At 36.6% G+C, this 23,950-nt stretch overlaps 1 protein-coding gene across 1 annotated transcript in view; it reads left to right on the top strand.

Moving 5' to 3' along the window:
• The first annotated feature begins 1,611 nt into the window (after window positions 1–1,611).
• Window positions 1,612–23,950, top strand: part of CD226 (CD226 molecule) — a 35,193-nt gene continuing 12,854 nt past the window's right edge. The window contains 4 exon segments of the mRNA XM_053941303.1: window positions 1,612–1,677; window positions 1,679–1,828; window positions 3,542–3,584; window positions 17,064–17,396. Of these exon segments, the coding sequence (XP_053797278.1) occupies window positions 1,612–1,677; window positions 1,679–1,828; window positions 3,542–3,584; window positions 17,064–17,396 (592 nt within the window).

A 23,950-nucleotide genomic window follows, 5' to 3' on the forward strand; every position in this document is an offset into this window, starting at 1 on the left:
AATCATGTCACCTTAAGGGATTGAGAAGAGTAACCTTTATAAGTTTTTTCTAAATTCTGACAAAAAGACACATTACTAATCGTATATTTATGTAGGTATATTAGCTTCTATTTGTTTCTAAAAGTAAGTATATTCAGGTAGTACAGCTTTTTGAGTTAAAAAGTTGTATAGAGTAGGATTTCCTTATTCATCATTTGGTGGATTCTGTTTGGTGGTAAGGTGAAATAGAAATAAGTGTAACTGTAGCAATATGGAATCATAGTGGCAAAATGGAGTCATTGGAAAAATTTGAAAGTCGTAGAATCATTTAGGTTGGAAAAGAACTGTATGTTGTACTATTCTAAAAGATGCCTATTGTTATACAGATAAATATATTCAGATTCTGATTTCCAGTCAGGTTGTTGCATTGTGGAAGGTGTTTTGAGCAGCTCTGATGCCGAGTCCTTCTCTGGCTTGTGCAGGCTATTACTCACCTGAAATACTGACTTCTATTTTCAGCTTTTGTTCAAATTACACTTATTTATTCATTCAAGAATTTTAATGGGTTGATTCAAGCTTACTTTTGACTTCAAATTAGTCATATTGTTCCAATTTCAAGTAGCTCCATAAAGATGTGGTTTGCCAAAGTGCAAAAATACTTGCAGTTGTCCCAGGAAAAATCCATTAAAAATGTAAGAATGTGGCTTGTTTTGACAAATTTCAACATGAGTCATGAATAGTCAGGATTCTTACACCTTTGAACACGAATTTTCAAGCTGCATAATTTTGATCCCAAAATAATACCTCATGCCATATTATCACAAATAAATCCTCAGACCTTAAGATGTTACTTTTTATAACTAGTCACTGACTTATGACCTATAGAAACTGTCTTATCTTCTCTTTAGATTTTTTAATCCCTGAATAATCGATAAATGTTGAACTGTGGTGTCTGAAAAAAACCACAGTTCATTTTGGATACATAATATGGAAAATTTCTGTTTTCTTCTGGTGATAAACCATGAAGATCCCTGCTTCATCAGTTATTATAATATCCATGCATATTGCTATAGATTAATCAATAATGAAAAATTTATTCTGAGATTGATTTTGGTGGGAATTCAGACAATTTCTGGTGCAACTGCACTGAGGCCTCCAGCTTTGTGTTTCTCAGAATGTGAAAGTAAAATGTACATGATATTTTTCATATTCCAAAAGTAAAAATATCCTGTTAGGGGAGCACTAGATGTGTAGAGATTGAATAAAATCATGTCACACTGTAGTCACTGATTCCATGTTCTTTGAAAGTGACTGCACTTTTTATTATTGGACTGCAGTTTTGTGGAAGTAAGGTTGCTTTCTTATTCCTAGTTAGTATCTTTTGATTCTTTATCATATCACAACAGATATAATCAAAATTCACTAGCGGGGCTTGGACAAATTTTAACAGTTCAGTGACATTCACAAATTAGAAGTAATAATAATTTGTAGCTTTTGGGGATTTTTTCAGCGAACTTTCTTTGCAGTGTTTTGCTTGTAGTGTTACCAAAGTTTTTTTCTGGGTTTCTCTATGAATTTAATTTTCAGTTATGTTAATACTGAAACTGAATTTCTGTGTGTGCTTTAGCCAACATGGAAGCATAGTTTGCAGATTCATCTGCAAAGCTTACTGAGAAAGTGAAAATGCAGTGCATATATCAAAAAAAAAAAAGTGATAATCCAGACATCCTGGATGAAACTTAATGTAACTCTTAGAGAAAATACAGCTGTCTTGAATCCAATCTATGGCATGCATACCAAAGACAAATACAATAGAAGAATTTATTTTGAAAATAATGCTCTTCATCAAGTGGACTTCGGAAGATGATGGTCTCTGTTATAACCAATATTTTCTCCACTGTAACTAACTCAGATGGAATTTTGAAAAAGGTAATAGAAATTACTCAGGTCATCAAATATCTCAGTTTTTTTAAATTTCAGATATATGCAAGACAGAAATCTATGCCAATTCAGGGAGCATCTGGTATTGCAACTTTTTCTTTAAAATATTTTTTTTTTAATGGAAAAGGGAAGAAGGAGAGAAAAAGATCTAGCTATGCCCATGTACTTTCTGTGTAGCTGTCCATGTACTTTCCAAAAACCCTGTAGTTACCTGACCACTCACCTCATTTGGTTTCCCTTTCAGTCCTATGACTAAGAGGAGAAAGAACTCTTTTCTAGTAATTTTCCATGCATGTCTAATCAACATGGGTCAACCAAAAACTAAGAAGAATCATTATGTACATATGACAGAATAGCCTTCAAAAGATAAGCAGTTGGTCTTATTGTTTTGTTAATTTGTTAGTCACAATGTAGAAAAATTATATGCCTCTTTCCCATTCCCCTGAGTGAAAATAGATGCCATTCAACATTTGATTGTATTTCCCAGCTAGGAAATAAAAGATCTGAAGGAAATTTCAGTTCCTAGCATTTGAAAGACAGGCAAAATAGATCTCTTATTCAGTTCAATCCCACATGACTTCTGGCAGTGCAAAGCCTTTATACACAATGGGTTCATTTTCTATATAATTCTGAAAGTTACATGTAGTAGAGATCTAGAAGTTCTTGTAGTCCTTTTCCTGGCCAAGGCAGCACTGATACCAGCTGTTTGTTCCTGGATGTCTCTGCTAGAGGTAATCTGAAATGATGCAAGAAACAAGGCAGTCACCTTCCTGTGGAATGATCCTCTTCGGTCCAGCACCTCTGTTAGGCAATCACCTTGCAGATTTGAGTACCCTGTAAACCACACAAAAAGTGGATTTGATACCAGAGGTAAGTTTTTTTTGAAATGATTCTGTAGAGTTCAGTATTCTCAGCATGTGGGATCTCTCTCTTGGTTTGAGCACACTAAAAGTGAAACCTTAATCAACAGCAAACCCCTCATGTTTCAAGTATGTCTATTTAAATCAACTACAAAGGTTGGCAATAATTTTGAATAGAAATTAATCCTTTTCCATTTAAGGAATAAAGATTTCTGAGAACAATCCTGTTCAGCTCCTGGTAGATATGTATAAACATGATCTGATCTGAGGAAAATGAAGTGTATTGCCAGTAAAGATAAACATTACAGCTTTAATCTACACTGTAAATTAAATATGTTATTAAAATCAGACTCCAGAGAGTGTATTTATTTATGAAGTAGTCATAGTAGAACTGTTTTCACTCAGACTTTATCTTACTTTATCAGCATCTTTGCCAGTACCAAGTATATTAACTCCTGGAGGACATGTTCTGAGATTAAATAAACAGTAAAATTCACATCCATGTAGACAGTATTTTAGCTTGCTGCTGACACCAGATACATTTTTTTTTTTGTGTTCCAAACTGTAAAATTAGGACATTGATGTTCATCTCTAAAGTGTTTGGTTTTTTTTTTTTTTTCTGCACCAGGGTAAGTGTACTGAGAAAGCTGATTGTTAGTCTCATATTTTACTGTACATGGATCTTGTTCTAAAAGATTCACATAAAAAATAATTGGGGTCCTGGTATATTAAATGCTTTTTAAGGTATCTTTTTTTAATAGAATAAAGAAATCTGGCCAGCATACAAGAATGATCACTTTGTAGGTAATTAAACTTTTTTTCCAATTACAATGTGGTTTGTTTTTGGTTTTTTTTTTTTTGGTTTTTTTTGGTTTTTTTTTTTTTTTTTTATTTATAAGTTATTGATTCCCAATAGACATTACTTTTCTAAAAGAGTTAATTTATCTACAGTCCCCCAGACAAATAAACAACTCACTGCAAAATCCATTTCTTCTTCTTCAGTTGATCAACAAAAATGTAATAGAATAATTTCTTTTTCTTGTGGTTTGCATGGTATCTAATGCTTTGTAATTCATGCTTTTAGTTGTAAGTATTGATTGTCTGAGCTAAATTGTGAAGTGTGTGCCTGTAAACACATGCAACTTTGTGGACACATATATTCAAAATGAAACGTAAGCTTGCCCTGTGAATTGACACAGTGAAGTTAAGTAGGTATTATTAAGGTTTTTGTGTCAATCAAAACTAAAGCTCGGTTATAATTTAAATCACGCCACAAAGGCATTGAAAATTGTCAGGATTTATCTCTAATGACCTGTTACTGTTGGACACAGAGACATTCCTGCACCAACTTAAGCAGGTAACTATGCCATTGCAGAACCTCAGTGCATACTTCAATGAAAGCTGACACCAGACTATAGATGTAGAGTATATGATTGGCTTTCAAAATTTCCATTGAAAGGAAATAGCAGAAATAAATGGAAATAATGCCATATGGCATTATGCTCATGATGGAGATTTCTTAACTAGACTAAATGTGAAATGTTCTTCACATGTCAATCATATCTGCTGGCATTTACATAAATTTGAATAAAGTATCTTGGGTTAACTTTTACTGTCTTGCAAAACAATGAATGTTTCTGCACTCAATCTGCTTGAAGTTGTTCTAATGCTTCATTCCTGGTAATCCACAGAGGCCATGAGTCTGATTCTGCCTTCCCATGTGCTTTGTATAATTTTTAAAAATTCGAATACAAAGTGAGCATATTTAGTGTGATTCTGATCTGCATAGTTTGAATCCTTGAGTGCTGACCCTTAATGAGTAAAGATTTCAAGGAGTATCTAATGGTGTCACTAGATCTAGAAACTCACATGGTAACAAAACTCTGACACTACCAGATCAACATGATAAGAAAGGTTGGGGATCATGGCTTGCTTTTCAAAACAAAAACAGAAAGAGAAGAAAGAAATCAGGTATTTGAAAAACATTAAGCATGTTTTTCTCAGTATTTTGACAATATCTTTATTTTCCTTTAGAGTAAAGGTGTCTTTATAAAAAGAATGTCCATGGTGGTTGCACTCTTTCATGTGTGGTAAAGATGTTATTGAATGAATAAGAGACCACAACAGATTTATCGTTTCTGGGGCGTCAAAATAAGACTGGAGAAACTCTATTTAGGACTCTTCTTGTGGCTCACTCTCTGTCACAGAACATCAATTAACCCCACCATGGTCTGGGTGGGGTGAACACAGCTCTTTTTCAATCAAGGACAAAAGTGAGGAAAAAAAGAAAAATTATGTCTGAGCTGGCATAAGGACCTGAGATCCTAGGAGACACAGGAGACTATAACTCTCATTACAGAGATCTTCTCTTGGTGTGCTGTCCTCCTTGCTGGTAGATGGAAGACCCTAGAATTGGTGATAAATCACCACTTATATAAAATTGTTGATGCAATTGTTCTACTGATAGTTTTTTTAATTTTTTTTTTTACTAGATGTGGTCTTAATTTAGATTTATCAGCATATATAATAAAAATCTTAGACATATATTGTTCCTTTTGCTATGAATTTTGTCTGAATTTTCCTACGGCATTTGTGAAATAGGTGAGAGAGAGCTCCGGCAAACTGCACCATGTTATCCATGCTTTCTTTATGCCCAGTGACTGAAACAGTTACTGAAACAGACTGACAGAAAAGGAATAATATTCAGGATATTATGTCAGAAACTTCACAGGTTATGTAGCTACAGGATGTTCTTAAATGTGGATGCAGTGCTGAAATCCTGCACCATAATTGCGAAGAACTTGAGAGTTCATGCTGCCTCTTTTACACATGAATGTATGGGTAAAGAACACTCTAGTTATCCCACAGGAAGTTACTTGCCAGCTGGGTGAATCTGAGCCTTCTTTTTTTTTTTTTTTCTCCTTGCAGAGTGAGCATATAGCCAACAGTTTTCAGAACTGAATTCAAGGGACTTTTTTTTTAATCCTCAATGTTCCCACATTATATGAGTCACAAATCCTCCTGCACTAAGCAGACAAAACACTTACTTTCAGAGAAAAATTCTTTACATATTTTCTAAGATACACAGATTATGTAAGAATAGTCAGTATCTTTATTCCATCATTCTTAAGGAACAGTTTAAAAGTGATCTGTAGTTTCTTATGTACAATGTTTAGGGATGTATGTCTGAAGACTGATTTCAAGTTCAGTATAAAATGTGAGGAGCAGAGATTGAAGTCACTATTAATAGAAGAAGCATTAGAATTGGAGATGTCACACAGGAATCATTGATCATTGAAGAGATGTTAATTCATTCATTTGCTGACTGGAAGAAAAGGTATTTGAAGGTGCAGGTGTTGAAACTTTAATTTCAAATGGAAGAGTGAGAGAGAGAGAGCAGTGCACTGGGACAGTCCATTGGACAGCGCTGTAGGGAGGTGTATTTTATACTCTTCATCCCAGGTGACCAATCAAAACACATTAAACAACTGTGACATTTCACCAATTGCCAGCCATGTATCTAACAGCAGCAAAGCAGCAGCAGGAATTCCTGCAATCCTTCTTTCTTTTGTTTTAAACTAATAACTTTTGCAAAGAAATGTATGCAGAGAAAAGATATGTCTACAGTCTTTAGAACATTAAAAGGAAACATTGACTTTAATGACTTTAATTTATAAAAGTGTTGGAAGAAGTGTTGGGAAGTATTGGGAAGTGTTGGAAGAAGTACTGGGAAGTATTTTATCTTTACACAATGTGCATTGTATTCTTCTGGTTTGTCTGGTATTTGATTACCTTTGGCCACTTGAGGTATGGATGCATTTATTTATTTCATCCTTTCCAGACCGGTCTTTAGTCCTTTGATTCTTTTCTGCTCTGTTAAAGCCATCAGTACAAAAGTAACTCATCTGTGATTTTTTTTTTTCTTTTAAGTATGAATAAAGTATCAATTTACAGAAAAAAAGTTTAAGGAATTATTCTGGCCAGGAAATTCAGGTTTTGTCATGTCATCTACATATCTGCCTTAAAGTTCTTAATCTGTTGTTTTCAGCTGTACTTGACTCCATGGAGCATTATAATGAGGGTGTATAAACAGAAAAGCTAAGACAATATCAACAGACAAATATTGGGTTAAAAATATGATTTCCATTAATAACTTTACATCTAGAATATAAGAATTCTCAAACCTGAAGTGTATTCCTGACTTGTTCCAATCTGGCAAAATAAATTAGTTATAATTTACATGCAAAATATCTTCCACGTCCAGAGCTCTGTTGAATTTGATTGATATATTTTAAGCTCCCTGTACAGACACTACGCAAAACTTTCTTCCTATTGCACTCTCATATCTGTGATGATACATTATGTACCATTACTGCTTGGTTAGAACTTTCTATTGTCATTGCCCATAAAGATAATCTTACCCTTTTCTGTCTTGCCCTTATTGAAAGAATGAAGAATTTCTTTGTCAGCTGCTGTTCAGTGCTATAATTTTCCCATTTCTAGACCATGGTATTAATGCCTCCTACACAACCACAAACTATCCTCTGACTCATGCTGCATTGAGAAATACTGGTAAGTACATCTGGCTTCATGTGTTTCACACATCCTTCCAAAACCTCTTGGCCTTATTAATAGTTAGCTCTCTAGGTTGCATTGCTTCAAAATGCAGTAGTCCCTGAATTAAGAGTTTTAAAGTTTTCATTGAAATGTAATTAGAATGTTGATTATTTCAAATTTAACAGAAGCAGAAATGATTGAACTATTTGTGAAGAGCTTTGTGATGCAGAATTCAATCAGATAAAAGTGAATCAGAAATCTTAAAGTGGATGATGAGTAAATTTACAATGCAAATTTAATTTAAAATATAAAATATAATAAACATCATTAGAGAGATCATAAACTCATATTGACCTACTATGCACCATGCCTTTGCTACACATCTAGATAGAAAGTTGAAAGTCTTCAGTAGTGAAAAATTATATGATATATACACTACTTAATTAAAAACTGGCCTTTATGGCAGAACAGTGTTGTATGTTTATTAAAAACAAATGAAGTTATAATTACCTGGAATATTTTTGTCCTGTGTTTGTATATTTGCCTTTTCAGAATGGTTAATATTAACAAGAATTTCTATATATTTGGAAAACTCTGTTTATTTTCTCGGGAATTTTATTTCAATTGGGTGTTAAAATACTGTTAGTTTGACTTTAAAATTTCCATGCTATATTCTGAGTAGAATGGGGAAAAAATTATTTTGATGTAGTGACTTTTATATCCACAGCGTGAATTATTCAGAGTTGCATAATTTGTTGGGATTTTTTGTTGGTTTTGGGGGCCTGGGGGATGGAGTCTCCCTTTTATTATTTTTTTTCCTGTTCTTTAACTGGGAATTGTGGGGTTTGAGGTTGTGGTGGATTATTTTTCTAATTTATGGGTGAATTGTTGTTTCTGTCAATCAGTGACAATGGACCATTTTCTCAGGGGATATGTTTTGCTAGGAACTCAGAATAAGAATGGAAGTTCATTAATAGAGTATTTAAATGCCAGATGTACCATGAAGTACTCCCAATTTTTAAATAGAGTGATCAACCTCTTCTGTGATAGCAGAGACAGAGCTTTTCTATTCTTGGCTAGTGTGATGATATCCATGCCACTCAGCACTTACTTCTATATTAATGCTCTTCTGCCTGCCAAAAGCAGCACGTTGCATAGCTTTTTTTCAAGTCCCTATTCACCTGAAATAACTTGCTTTCTATTTATCTCTGTCTCGAATTAGAATGTGATTCATAGGTCTACAGTGAAAAATTATCAGACTTTTAAAGCACATGGAAGCAAGAACTAATCCTGAGGGACCTTCATTCTTTGGCTCTCAGATGCTGAGCTCCCCAGAGCCAGAATTATCTCTGTATCTTACATGGTGTCAGCCACATTGTCAGCACCTAATTAGAAAGCAAGAAGATGGAGACAAGTGAAGATGCCTTTTTCACACTTCTGCTGTGATTATTGACCTGTTAAATACTGCTTTTCTTACTTTTTATCTTTTATGATGACCTAAAGATTGGATGCCCCTTCACTATAAAACAGTAAAAGGAAAGAAACCAAGCCATCCCTGTTGGGAGTACAAAAGATATCTCCTCTTCCTTTCCAAATGAAAAGCTTAGATCAAAAGCAGGTATAAAATTGTGGAAAACTCAGGCTGGAAAAGACATTCCGAATTCATCTCATCCATCTCTGCCTTCTGAGGCAGGAGAAGCGTATCCTTAGTGTGTCTGAGAAATTCCCACACTGGAAATGCATGCATAAAACTCTTGTGAGGTCATACTACAGGATGTAACCAGTCTTACAAGGAGATTTTTCCCATTATATCTAACCTAGATATCTCTTGGTTAATAATGACTTTATTAATTATTGTTCTCTGAAAAATAGAGAAAGAAAGTGTCATGTTACCAACCTTCATCCTTCATTTTTTTTGCCCAGAGAAGTTGTGGAAGTCCCATCTCTGGAAATGTTCAATGCCAGGCTAGATGGAGCTCTGAGCAACTTGGTTCAGTGGAATTTGTCTCTGCCCACTGCAAGGGGGTTGGAATTAAACCATTTTCAAGGTCCCTTCCTACCCAACACATTTATGATTCTATGCTTCTGTGATACCGCTGCACTAAACAAACACAGTTCTTTCAGCTTTTCTTCTCAGTTCGTGATTCTAAATTTAATCAGTTCTTGTTCTCATCTGAGTTTTCTCCCATTTGTGTAAAACCTTATTTTAATAAGATTAATAGTATGAAGTCATATTCCATCTAAGATCTTACCACTTCTAAAGGAAGCAGAAAAATGCCTCCTTTATCTTGTATGTAACTCTCTGTTGACATACCTGAGAAAATTTGTCTTTTGAAACAGACAATATGATTACATTTTTGATATTATTTGGCTAGCATTCAGAGCATCCAGATCCTTTTATTCACCTCTGGGGAAATTTTTTACTTTTTTTTCCTTTTCTTCTTTTTAATTCTTAACATTTTGAACATTCTGTTAGTTACTAAGAATAATGATGCTATTAGGTACTCTTGGTTACTTTGTTTGCATTGGAATGCGCTATGTTAAGGAAAAAATTGTAACATTCAGTACCCATGAGGACTGCTGCACTTTTACCAAAGTAAGATAAAATTAGAATGCATGTTTTATATGTTCCACACGAGCACTGCTTTGATGAACATGTGTCAGATGGCTGCTATGGCTATTACCTGACCTTTATCTCTTTTGTGATAGTTTGGGGATGACCCTCACATCTTGTCTGTTCATCTGCTGACACATCCTGCTGTCTGGGGAGATTTGCTGCTGCCAGGGTTGACTTTAGGGTGCTGCAGTGAGATGAAGGAGGCTTGTCCTGCTGCTTTTTCACATGTACACTAAAGATCAGTCCAGGAGAGATCTGGAGCACATCAGGCATGACTACATGGTGCTAGAGGGGGTGATCAAAGACATAGGCAGCTTAGGTGGTGTCTTCTTCTTGATTCTGCTGAAGAAAGTTCTGGGAAGAGAAGGATAATTCCATGGGCCGGGACTGAGTTGCACGGCTGATGTCAACAGCAAGTTGCCTTTTATCACCATGGGCTCTTTTATTGATCAAGGAATGCTAGAAAGAGACAGGATCCACCTGAGGACAGAGGAGAAAAGCATCCTTGACAACAGACTGGTGAGGGGAGCTGCAACAGGAAAGTGAGATGACAACCCACATGTGAGCAAGGAAGTGGACTGGGCTGACAAGTGAAAGATGTGCGATTATATGGACAGGAAACACCTTGAAAACAATAAAACAGGGTACAAGGGTGACCATTCCAATTATGCCTACACAAATAGGGAAATGCTAAGGGGGCATGAGTGGAATCTAATGGGTTAAACATTTTTTTGAGGGCTAGTATTCTGCTACCTCTATAAGCCAAAAGTACTTCATCTTCTCAACTACTCTTCCATAATTTTTTGCCACTGCAGCCACCACTTGGAAATTCAATTTAAATAAAGTATGGTATTATCTCTACTATCCAACATAACTGCAGTGACACCCAGTAGTTAAATCCAGATCCAAGAGTTTTGTAACTTTGTTTTTTGTTTCCCACATAGTAAATGTGATGGATGAAATTTTGAGATAATGCAATTTGGAAAATTGCATGGGAAAATAGAAAGTCTACAGTGACAGCTTTAAAGTATTCACAATTAAGGAGATAGTTTTGTCTAGGACAGATGGAATAATATTTTATTTGGAGAAATACAAGTTAACTTATTAAATTAACATAGGCAGATAAAAAGCAGAGGATAAAAGGAATTACAGATTCAGATATTTAAACTTCCAAATACTCTAAAGGAAATCTCTTAACAGGTGATTACTATTTAATGTCTGCAGAAGCTTCTGCAGCTGCATATATTTCTAATGATGAACCTTTCTTTCAGCTGGCCTGTAAGACAGGAATAGAATTTATAACTTAATAAGGACAAAAATAAATGTGAAGAAACCTTTGGTAAAAACACTGATGATATATTGATTTTTTATGTTTTCCTACCAGGTACCAAGCTGCATAACAAACTTATTATGAAACAAATTAGGCATTTCATTCTTCACCGGTATGTTTTCAGCCCATAAAACAATCCATTCACAGGATCTGAGAAGTAAGACAGCAAATTCTCCATAGTGTGTCCTCATGCTACACTCCTGTCATATAACACTTCAGGGGCTGAGCAGCTTGGGTTTGTAGCCTATCCATTGCCTTGGCACCTGTGGCTTTCACTCTTGGGAAACACTGGTTCCAATAGTCATCCTTAGGATCCAGCCTGATTTTTCCCTTCCCTTCCCTTCCCTTCCCTTCCCTTCCCTTCCCTTCCCCTCTCCCCTGCCTGTTTTCTTCTCTGTGGCTTCAACCCTGCTATCCTGTGCTCTGCCTGTTGTAAACCCCTGAAGAGCCTTGTGGCAGGCGTGTGTAGCTGGGCACAAATGCACACACACACACACACACACACACACACACACACACACATGCAGGCTGTGACATGCAGTGTCTCAGCACAGCATTTCTCTCCCTTTTGCCACTGTGAGACAGCACAGGTCATCAACAGTAGGTGAATGCTGAGCACAGTATCCTGTATTAACTTCTGCCTGCTCATTGAACTCCTGTTGCTGGTAAAATGCTCTTCATCCTGAACCAATGAAATTCCTGGACAGGATGAAAGTCTGGAATTCTGGCCTCTCAGATCTTCAAGACCCTTCTGCAGGTAAATCTTGTCATAGCGCTCTATATGATTTTAACAGATGGCTTCTTCCTCAGCAACCAAATTCTCCTTGCTAGGAGTTCATAACTGTTTATACCTGAAGAGAAAATTATTTTCTCATTCTTATTAGAACTGTACTCTTTCTCCCTCCCTCTCTTTGACTTCTCACTTTCCTTGCACTCTAGGCAACAGTTTCAGCTTACAACAGGAAAAAGTAAAGTTCAGCTTACAACAGGAAAAAATCAACAAAAATAGAATATATACAAACAAACTGCAATTGGCAGGTGAATTACAATTATGTGCTCAATGTTTAGTGTATAATGCAGAATTAATTTGTACACAAAGAGTCACCACATTTTTCACAATATAATTTAATATATATTTAAAATTATGATTTAAGGATATAGGAGTATAAATACTTTCATTTTAACTTTCATAAGCTGAACAGCTGCTGTTAGTAAAATGCATTCTTCAAACACAACAGTACTTCTGGTTTCTGGTCTAATTGTAGAACTGGTGTTAGTAACTCATTAAAACTGGAAAAAAGAGGCAAACCTGTGTTTTCAGAAACTTAACAAAATCACGTAGTATGTGCTAATACAGTTGGAAGACATTAGTTTAGGAGGTAAATATAATGCCTTGTTTAGTCTCCTCAGAAAGGGTGAAAGGGTCACTCAAAATATTTTCTTCTCTGAAAACTGATTTTCTTGGTGAAAAGAAGAGCCCCAGAGAAAGTTTGTCTTCCTAAAATTTTAAGCCTCCTTTTCATGCAGTTTTTTTTGTCACTGCTTATTACAAGCAGAGGAAGAAAACTGTATTTGTGTGTGGAGCTTCAGCAAACCTAGTGGAACCTGGGAACCTCTCTCTACTGTAGAGCTGAGTGAACTTTGCAGTTTTGAAAAGTTTGCTGAGGTCATTAGTTATTGTAAAATGCAGGCGAACCCAGTGGGAAGAAATGATGATGTCCACCTCCAGTTCAGAAGGCTGAATGATTTCTTTATTATAACTATGCTATAATACATTAATATACTATATAAAGGAAGATACTAAAACTACATACCTACTTTTCTAACTACCATATCTAACTACTAACAACTCATGACCCTGTTCACGAGAGTCCAGACACAGGTGGATCTGATTGGCCGTCAGGTTCAAATAATCCTCACCAGAATCCAATCAAGCAATCACCCCAGGTAAACAATTCTCCAAACACATTCCACGTGGGAAAAACAAGGAGCAGAAATAGAAATTGTTTTCTCTTTCATTCTCTCTGTGGACCTCTATGAAAAATCCTGAGAGAGAGAGAAATGTGTTTGCCACAATTAGTTATTTCTGATAGAGAGCATTACTTTTTAAGGGAATGAAAGAATCTCTGCAGAAACAGTATCAACTAATACTATCAGAGGCCAAAACAACAACAACAACAACAAAACAAACAAAAGCAAAACCCCAAACCAAACAAAAATGAAGTGGACATGAAAAAACTGAGAAAGTCTGAAAATCTCTATCAATGAATGGGGACCAGACTTTCACATAAGAGTTATTTTGACTTCTAAGTGCTTGTAGCAAGGGCAGGAGGGGATGGGGAGAAATGATACCATTATTTTATTATTCCTTCAGAAGATTTTCTCAACTTCAACTATTTCCCTGCTGCAGAATTTTAGTTTAGTTGCTTGATGTTTTAAATCTCAGAGAGTTTCTTTACACTCTTCTATGCCTCCATATTCCTGATATTTGCTTTCCAAGAAAAAAATTGAAAGAGAATACATTTTAAAAATATGAAATCTTGCTTTTTTTTCTCCTTTAAATATCCAATATCAGATAGGCATAGGTACAACTGCAAAATATGATAATATGCTGCAAAAAGAGGTTGGTGGAGGATAACAAGCATATGAGCACTTCCTTGCTAAGAAGAGGCCTGTGAACCTATCCTGAGTGCTGTCACCTCCTCCTACTTTCTGTTCAGGCAGCAAGATGCGACCATGAGCAGAGCAGACAGCAGTGGCAGTGTCTGGCATGAGCAGCAGGAAGGCAGAGTCTGTTTTTATAGATGCAACAATAAATTTTTATTTAGCATTTCTGAAATGTTCACACGTGGCATGTCACCCTGAGCTGTGCGTGTGCAGGGGTGAAGGTGTGTGGGTGTGTTTTTTTCCCATAGAAGGGTTTCTGGGAGCGGGAGGTTTTCATCCCACACATACCAGGCTGAAAGCAAAGAAACTGTGTTTAGAAAGGTGCTAAATAAAGTAAGTGATTGAACAGAGGAGAAGGAGGATGAAAGAACTATGCTGATGCTGCTGTCAAAATAAAATGGGACAATTGCTTAAAACAAAAGCCTGGGATTCTTTAGTGTACTTAGAAGATTTAATTAGAACTACGTAGGCCTCATTTGCTATTGTTTGTGCCTTATATAATCATATAAATTGTTCAAGGTACCATATTGTAATAAAGGGAGATATTTACATTATTCATCAAGAGTGAAAATACATTAGTGTTGCTGCACATTTTCAAATAAAATATATATGCAAACAAATAAAGAAACAAAAAAAAGTCATGATGTCTGTGCTTGAAAATGATCATGAAAGAATGTAGAGCAGCAAGAATCTCCAAACTGTTTCTATTTTAATTTGGCTGTTTGTGCCTTGTTCTCATTATTAACATAATGTTTATTATTTGTATGCATGCAAATTATACAGTTATATCAAGATTTCTACATAGAAAATCTTCACTGAATTCTCAAGGCAATCTTAGCTTTGTAATGTACCTGTTATAGTATATTACAATGTTGTAATAATATATCTCAAGCAATTGGGATATATTGTTTGGCAAATATAACACAGGAGTTAACTAATAAATTTTAAGACAGAAGAGATTTTCATCTGTTTGGTGGAAATGTTTTATCTCTTTGATCCCAGTTGACCATATGTGTACTGTACACATTTCTAGCAAATATATGGCAAAGCAGCAGCAAGGAAGAAGGCTGGTAGTTATAAGGTCCTGTCATTTGGGTCAGGGGGAGATGCTCTGGAGGTAGCATCATTCCTTGGCACAAAATTCCCTATTAAGCATGTTTACATAGGAGAAACACCTGGAGTTCAGGGTGACACTGTAATGAAAAAATTTGGACAGCAAGGATGTACCCAGGAGAAGATGGGGAGATGTCAACACTCCTGAGGTGAATGTGGGTAGCAGTAGGGCTTGCTCATAGTGGAAAACCAGAGCAAAGACTGCACAATGAAGGGCAAGATTTCTTTGGCAAGAATATGTGGTTTATTGTAAAGCAGGCTGCTGCTGGAAGTTCGTGGTCTGAGGAAAGGATCTGACCTCTAAGAACACGGTGTTCCATGGAGAGGATGCGTTTCAATCACTTTTTCATTTACCCCTCTTCCCTAGCAAATCTGAATGAATCTGCAGATCTGTATCTGCAAGGTATATAAAAAAAAATACCCAATTTAATGTTGTGAATTTTGAGGGACTGCACTTCAGGGAAGCTATTTTGTAAGTGTAAAGTCCCATCATAGCAGTTATTCAGTCTAATTTAAATAATACTTAGACTTCCACGAGTAAATTCTTGCTGGAATTTGCATGAGAACTTAAATGATTATCCAGCCTTTGCAGTCAACTTCAGTAATAGAAATTTAGCTGTCTTTGGCAAGCTGTGTAAAGAGTTAATTAGCTTCACTGTGTTATACCTTCTGTTTGATTTAGTGAATTTATCTCTCTTCTGTCCTTGCCTGTCATTAATTTTCAGTCTCCTTCATTGCAGTCTACATGGATCTTCAAGTTCTTCATTAATTATTTTAGGTAAACTCATTAGACAGTGTTCCTTTTGTCTTTCTACATTTCAATGTTTTAATCATATTTCAGGTCTCCAAAGGCAGAGGGAATGTAATTTTTCTGTGCTGTATTCCACTGATAAAAAATTGCAGGCTAGACTTTTTCACTCTGTTTCACAGAGACTGAGAGGCTCTCTGAAATTACCAATTCCCTCAACAGAGGCTCCATCCTGCCAACATGAATCACTTATTCCTAGGTAGTCTACTTACCTTAGAGTTGTTTCCACAGAGAGAGACAAATATTAAAAATATATTGTAGTGACTTTTTTTACTTAAAAAGATCTGATAAAAAAAAATCTCATTGAAGAACTTGCAAGATGATCCTTTTACAGTGTAAGAAAAACAGTATGATCATTATTCTTTTCCAACATTAAGGTCTTCAGCAAGATGACAGTGCTTATGGGACATCCTAGCTTACAGGATACAGGCATTACAAAGTTGACTTCAGAAATCAAGTGGCTCTGAATGTCAGAGAAATTGACAATCTTTCTATTGCAGACTTTTAAACATGTCTTTTCTTAAGTAGTAAACAGTAAATTATATTAATAAAAACAATAACTCAAAGGGATTTCAGTCAAAATTATTTAAGATATATCTATGGTTTCTATGTGGTTGAAGTCTTGTATTTGTCTGGAAGTCTTCTTTCATACCATGGACAGACCATACAGATTTTTCTCAAGTAGAGTGTATGAATGGATAAGATCTTTTTTTTAAATTTAGGTGGTGTGAGTTTTGTGAATGGGAGAATTGCAACTCTTAGGCTGGAATGTCTTTTAACATAATTTACTAAAGCATGTCCTGAGGGTCACATCAAACCATTTTCTTATTATAATTAGTGTGAAAGAAGAACAAGATTATACCAAGTTTAATTAGATTGGCCCCATAATTTATGCTGCTGACTATTTGCTGAAACTGTTAATAGAACATTCATGTACTCAAAGTTTATAGAAATAGCCTTCTTGCAATGTCATCACAGACTCAGAGTTCCATAAAGACTGTTTTGTCTAAATGTGCACAAAAATATAGTCATATATAGGTATAAATTATATTTTTCAGCATTTCAAATGATTTCAATATCATTCTGCTGTAAGTCAATTTTATTAATATTTGCTGTACTGGAATTGTGGATACTAAACTTCCCTTGAATTAATTATAAGCAGGTTTTTGCTGGGTTTTGTGTTTTCAACAGATGCTTTTGAAGTGTCTGAGAAACAAAATAATCCCATGTTTACCAGGCTGGGAGGAAACATTGCTTTTACTTGCCCTGATGAAATTGGAGATTCAATGCAGCAAGTGATGTGGGAAAGGATTAAAGCAGATTGGGTAGATATTGTCATTCTGTGCAACTCATCAGGAAAGCAAAGCTTTGGTTCAGATTTCAAAGAATGTACACCAGTGGATTGCTCTGATCAGTAAAACTCCAGGACTGTCTTTCAAAACATTACAGCCTCTGACTTTGCGATATACTTCCATGTAGCTGCTGGGAGAAACAAAAACTATATGATGAATTTTACTGTGGCTGGTAAGTAAAGGAAAAAACGGTAAATGTTTTCAAAACGGGACCTTCTGAGGCATTAGCAGTTTTATACGAATAAAATGACTCTTCAGTAACAAGTGAGGATTTATTTAAATACCACATTCCAATTAGCAGCATGTGAAAGATAGCAAAGTTAACAGTAAATCTTATTTTCTCAAAAATAAGCTGGGTTTAAGCTTGTCTCAGTGATCTCATTGCAGGACTTCAGACCTATTTGTCTTTAGAAACTGATTTGATATTAACAATCACAGAATAGAATAGAATCATGGAATTATTTAGACTGGAAAAGACCTCTAGGATCATCAAGCCCAAACTTTGACTGGGCACCATCTTGTGAACTAAATCATTCCTGTTCGTTCTTGAACACTTCCATGGACAGTGACTTCATTACCTGCCTGGGCAGACTGTTTCAATGCCTGACCACCTTTATCTGATGTCCAACAAGAACATCCCCTGGTGAAGCTTCAGGGAGTCTCTTGTCCTGTCACTGGATGCCTGGGAAAAGAGACCAACCTCCACCTGGCTACAGCATTTTCAGGTTATTGTCGAGAGTGATAAGGTCTCCTCTGATCCTCCTTTTCCCCAGGCTAAACAACCCCACCTCTTTCAGCTGGTCCTCATATGACTTACAAGAAAGAGATGCTTTGGAAGGGGACGGACTGCCTGAGTTTGCAGGAAGAGGTGGGCATTCTCCCAAAGAAGGCACAAGGAGAAGTCCCCATCAGCACATTGTACTGAGGGCCTTGGAGATGAGACCTGTCCTCCAACAAAGGCAAAGAGCACACTCACAGTAGTATTTGTCATGTAGACATTTCTAAACTGTGCTCCACCTTATTTTCCTCATGGAGAGCTGAGAAGTTCTCTAGGTTTTGCTGTTACTATTGTCACAGTTTGCTTATAATGGGACCTATGTGTCCCAACACATAGACACTTGAAATTTCTCAGACTGTGGGTTAAACTCCACCTTTCCTTCTATTTTATATTATGACCCAAAAAAAAAAAAAAAAAAAAAAAAAAAAAATTGCTTTGGTTTTGTTTCTTCTCTGTAAAATGCATTTTGAAGACCTAATCCCAGACCTCCCTCTGTTGAAGCATGCAGTACAGCTTTCATTGCTCTGTCCTTGTTCCTGGTGATACGCGAGTGTTTGGCAGTGCTGTGGCATGCTCTAAAACCCCAGAATGTGTTTAAACTGTGATATGGTTAATTGAAAAGAGGAGAATATGCTTGGAAAAAAACCCATGATGACCTGCTTTACTTTGAATACTTGACAACAAAAATCTATGAAAATGAGCAGAATATGATAAAAATACAGGAAACAGGACAAAAAGTCCTCACCTCTGACAATTTTAAACATTCAAATTTAAAAATCCTGACTATATTGATATAATCAAGCACGTCTCAATTGTGGAGTAATAGAAATATTTCCTTACTCTCAAGTGCAGTGCATCTAACACCAAAATGAAAACCTATAGTTGGAAAAAAATACTGTAGCCTTCAGAATGATCAGTTCTACCTATACAAAATATTTCTTCTCCAAAAGAAGAGAGTTTAATTTCCATGCTTCTTCTGCTCTTGAAACAAATTCAGTTTATGATTTTAGTCCCAGCAATGTCAGCATAGTTGTGGCTGTTTATTGGAGAAAAAAAAAAAAGTCGAATACAAAGTACAGTATAATTCAGACAGCACTCCATTATATCCCTTTTAAGCCCTCACCCTGCATCATTAAGTGCATTTTGTTGAGTTTTCATTAATCTCAAAGAAAGTGAAATATCAAAGATTTCCTATTATTTCTCTTCAACATTCGGAGCTTTTTCATAACACACAATTAATATTTCTGGTGTGATATGGAAAAACAGTAAGTGGAGAAAAATAGCAGGCCAGGCATCAGCTCCTACTGCACCCTGTGGCACAGACAGTGAAGTCTCTCACAAACTCATGAGTGACTTACCCTACGTGATCCAACAGTTGTGGCTAGAATAAACAAACTGCTGCCAGAAACTTACTGCACTATTTTTTTTTGGTATGTTCTACCAGTTCAGTCATGTCATTTTCTTTGGCTTAGCATTACAGCTAAGCCACGCTCCAGCTCAGATTTTCAACCAAACTCTTCCAACGCTTTAAGCCTGTTGGTGTGATTCTGCATGGGTGAAGCGATTCTTCTCGCCTTGCCCAGTTCCAGAGTTATTTTGAAATACTGAGTCTAGAAGGTGTGAGGAGAGGAGGAGAGCTGCTGTTTAGGTTTTAGGTTGAGAGAGTAAGAGAAAAGATAAGAACCCCTTTTTTCTTAAGCTGTTGCTGAGAGGACCTCAAGAACTTTTGAAGAGCAGGAGTCTTAGGTGAAAGCTGTATTAAGAGCACAGGATTATTTTCAGAAGAGATAACAGTCCAAAAATTGCTGATTCTGAGAGGTGGTATGGTAGAAAGAAGCAGCTGGCTTCTTTTCTGGAGGTGAATGAATTTTTGCAAAGAAAACAGCATGGAATTCGTCCATGAAAAAATGGAGGGAGGAAGGAATTCAAGCATCATGAAAGCAGTTCTTGTATCACTAAAAGTCAGCAAGCTGCATTTAATGTTTTTGAATGCTAGCAAAAATTAAACCATGAGATTAATTCAGTATCACTAAGTTTATCCACTCTATCCCAATAAATATTGTGACTGTTGTTTTCCGGAAACAGGAATTTACATGTTAAATTGGACTTCTGCAAATATTTTTTGACCTCAAAACCTGGAACATTTAAAGCAATGTATTTGTAAAGTAGTGTAGTTCTTGTTGGACAACTCTTACAGAAACAGCCAAATATTACATATTTATACAATGTGTTCAAGAGATTTTGGATTAATTTCTGATGTATTCTTCACCATATCTCTCCTTCTAAAACTTCTCTCAATTTGGAGATCAGTCATGACACCAGATTCCACATCTGAACCCATTTTCTGTGCTTTTCTTACCGTGCTTTTTTCTTTGAGACGGTCGTTGAAGAAAGGAAGCAGACTTGCAATCCACATATTATTTTGCTAGATGGTTGGGAAACAATGGGACATGTCATATGAAAAGACTGAAAAATTAGCAGGGCTGAAAAAGAAGTACTTATTCCCTTCTGAAGATATAGACATTTTCAGAGATTTAACTCTTTTTTTATCACTTTAGCAGAAAGCAGGGTAGCAAGTTCTTTTAGGCAAAGCAAAATGTGGGAATCCAGGGCGTCCCTCTCTGGCTGACCTGGAAGGTCTGGGACCCTGGCAGGGGGTCAGGAGCCCCGCTGTACAGAGCCCTGAGAGACACTGTCTCTGATCTCTATCCATGGAAAAGAGTTTTCAATCTTACAGGATTAATTACAAGCTCTGAGTGTTTGATATAAGTAGTAATTAGTGTGTCACGGGTGCAAAAGTAGAATTTTAGGATTCTAGATAAGGGGTTCAAAGGGGGCAAGATGGAGGAAAATTGGGCGTGCCTTGTCCTTTTTCTTCTTCTTCATGCCCTCCATGTTTCACTGTGGTGTTGGCATTTTTCTAATGCTGGGGACACACTGTTCAACACGGGTGATAGATATTGGCACATTACTGTAAATATAGCACACATAGTTTCTAGTATATAATGTTTGTAACATCCCACTGAGGGGCAGAGCCCCGCATGCTGTCCTGCAAGACAGACCTGCTGCAGGTCAGAGGGAAAATATTTTAGATAAGAAAAAATAAACAACCTTGAAAACCAGCACAGACGAATTACGACTCCTTCTTTGTCAGCAGGGCTGAAAGACAGAGACTTTCTACAATCTTGGGAGCATTTAAATCTCACAGATCCCGACAGTAAAACAGAAACATGTTTTTGTGTGGTCCCACTACATCTGAAAAATAGATTAGTGGTTGCATTTAACATGCATGTTTAGGGGGTCAGAGTTACATTACAGTTTGTACTAGGCCTTCCACCAGGTTTGTTGCCCTCCTCTGGATACATTCAAATATCTCCACCTACTTCTAATTTTGTGGGGCACAGAACTACACATAGTGTTCAGGGTGAGATCACACCATGGCTGAACACAGTAGGATAAGCTTCATTAGCATCCAGATGAAAAGCAGGGAAGTAGTTGCACCGTCACATCATACATTCCTTTAGAGCTGGAAGGAGACAGCAGTGCTTCTGGGCCATGGGAAACAGACAGAAAATAACAACTGCAGTAAGGGGGTGAGGAGAACCAGGACAGGAGTGAAATAATCTTCCGTCTTCCTTCATGAAGTCATTCAGTATGAACACTAGGTATCAAACCATCTCTGTGGGTCTCTACTCAACCATTCCCTGGGCTTGAATGTATTCATGCTGGATTTCTGCCTTTCAGCTCTGGGGTAAACTATTTCACTGATACCCAGTCCAACAAGACACATGAGAAAATACATGAAGGTCTTGACAGAGCAGTTTGAATCTCTCATTAAAACAACTCTCTGGCCCATCAGTGCTTCCTCCTCAAAACCAAAGTTGGTGCACTGAAGGTTGAAAAGTGTCCTGCAAAAAAAAAATTCCCAAACTTGCAGAGAAATACTAATACTTGACAGAAATTTTACTGATGCCGAAAATATACTTAATAACCTCCTGTCAGCATAACACCTTTGTTGAGAACATGAGAACTAAAGAGACACATGACAAGCCTCTGACATGTTTCTGCAAAATCTTGACTGGGATGTTAAAGTCAGTAATTACAAAAGGTTTTGTGTAGTTAAAGAAAACAAATGCCTAAGGGAGGTTTTGCTCACTTCAGATGAGAAAAGGCATATGGGCTTTCACTTGTTATTTAAAAGAAAAATAATCTAATGATTTTTCTCATCCATATTTAACTGACAGCTGATAATCTCAGATCTCAAACTCATTAACTCTGAGATTATTATCATGACCTGATAAAACCGAAGGTGAAAATTCAGAAAAATGAAGTCTGTAGCCGTTAAAATGAAGGGTGGGGATGCTGCTGAAATCCACAACTCTATCCAGATTCACCCATCCATGAAGACAATCAAATAAAAGATTTAATTTTTTTTTCCCTTGTTACTTATAGGATGGGTTGTATTGTATTTCTCTAAGTACTCACTGACAAGACAGTGGCTTTCTCTGGTGGGTAGCATAACAGCTGGTAAAAAAAAGACATTATCATTTTTCCTGAATTTGGAATATATGAACCATCCTGTCATTTAAAGTACACAGGAGCCAAAAACATTCTGGCAGTAGAGTGATTTCATGCGCGGTTATAAAACAAAAGGTGTTGGTTTGTATTATCAGGCAGCCTTCTCTATAGTGTCACATACCTTCACCAGTGCAAACTCCTGAGAGAATTTTCTTTCTTTTTTCTTTAAAATAGCATTGGATTCAAGGATAAGACTCTTCTGTAATCAGCATTTTTTGTTATCCTTTCCAACGGACATATTAATGCTAAAGAGGCATACCTGAGCAAGCCTCACGTGGGATTCAGGACAGCCAGATAAGAAGATGTGAACCTTTTTGATCCCGGAGAGGAAAGCCATCTGGTGATGCCTCAGCAGCTGGTTAGCTGGGATTACTGTCATTAGTGACACTGATTGCTTTCCTTTGCCTGTGAACTAAGCGCATAACTTGTCTACCCCAATAGAAGCACTTTGGGGCAGCTGTGGTTTCGCTGTAGAGTGAGCAGAACCTTAAAGAGGGAGCACACCTGAAGACAGATTTTAACTCCCATTCACCAGTGAATAGCTGAGAACTTGAGCTATGGCTTACCTGTGTGACTTTGATAATATTACCTCTGTTCTTTTCTCCAATGCTTTTCTCCTAAAAATTAAGTATTACCTCACCACAGACTCGAGCACTATAAGAATAAATTGGTTTATACCTTTAAGCCATTTTCTTGTCTCTCTCTACCTTTAGTTATTACAGGTTGTTTTTAGTTTCATTTGAAGATATGACTCCATTCCAAAGAAATCAATGCATTTCAAGCAAAGTTACTATAAGTTTAACTTTTCCTGCCTAGGTTGCAGTTTTCAAAGAAAGCCTTTTTTACTTAGGCTAGAACAAATGGGGCAGGTTTTCTGACATCCATCATCAAGGCAGGTACAATACAAGGTGATTAAAAAAAGGGGGATGATAACAGGAGAAATTTTTGTGAATTTTTTTTTGTTAAAAACAAAACACATTTGTTTTTGAATTAGAGCAGAAAATAACTGATACCATTGCGTGCAGTACTGAACAGAAAATCTCTTGAGGATTGAGATGATCTTCCTGTTACTCTGCAAAATAATTTGCTGTCCATGGAAATATTGAATGATTGTTTGGTATCTCCAATGGGACAACCTTTACAATCATAGAACCGCAGGGTCAGGTTGGAGGAGACCACAGTGGGTCATGTGGTTCAACCTCCCTGCTCAAGCAGGGGCATCCTGGAGCACATGGCACAGGATTGTGATCAGATGGTTCTTGAATATCTCCAGTGAGGGAGACTCCACAACCTCTCTGAGCAATCTGTCCCTGTGCTTGGGCACACACACAGTAAAGTTCTTCCTCACATTTAGGTGGATCTTCCTGTGC

This window comes from Vidua chalybeata, chromosome 1 (genome assembly GCF_026979565.1).
Source record: "Vidua chalybeata isolate OUT-0048 chromosome 1, bVidCha1 merged haplotype, whole genome shotgun sequence".
In the NCBI taxonomy this organism is placed as follows: Eukaryota; Metazoa; Chordata; class Aves; order Passeriformes; family Viduidae; genus Vidua; species Vidua chalybeata.